This window comes from Pygoscelis adeliae, unplaced genomic scaffold (assembly GCF_000699105.1).
Source record: "Pygoscelis adeliae isolate BGI_AS28 unplaced genomic scaffold, ASM69910v1 Scaffold79, whole genome shotgun sequence".
In the NCBI taxonomy this organism is placed as follows: domain Eukaryota; kingdom Metazoa; phylum Chordata; class Aves; order Sphenisciformes; family Spheniscidae; genus Pygoscelis; species Pygoscelis adeliae.
In genome coordinates, this window is record NW_008825532.1 from 1,207,656 (window position 1) to 1,207,980 (window position 325).

Here is a 325-nt window from a genome sequence, read left to right on the forward strand (position 1 = left end):
CCGGTCTCCCCGCCGGCCCTGCAGTGGCAGGGCGAGGCAGACTGGGCAGCTCTGTGCCCGCGCTGCTTTCAAGGAGATGCCAGCCCTGTCCGTGCAGGTGCGGGCGTCCGTACCTCTGGGGAAGGAAGGAAGGGAGGAAAAATGGAAGGGAAAGGGAAGGGGAGGGGAAGGAAGGGACGGAAAGGGAAGCCCGTGATTGACAGCTTCAGTGAGCTCCGCTCCACTCACACACCCTCCGCCAAAGTTTTTTTTCACACGGAGGGAGCTTTGCTGTTTTCATGAAACTTGGGGGTTTTGCAAGCGCCGTCCCCTCCCCCCCATTCTC

At 61.2% G+C, this 325-nt stretch overlaps 1 protein-coding gene across 1 annotated transcript in view; it reads left to right on the forward strand.

The window, feature by feature from the left end:
- The first annotated feature begins 76 nt into the window (after positions 1 to 76).
- Positions 77 to 325, forward strand: part of LOC103923380 (transcription factor SOX-3-like) — a 2,652-nt gene continuing 2,403 nt past the window's right edge. The window contains exon 1 of the mRNA XM_009331723.1: positions 77 to 97. Within this exon, the coding sequence (XP_009329998.1) occupies positions 77 to 97 (21 nt within the window). The remainder of the gene's footprint in view (positions 98 to 325) is intronic.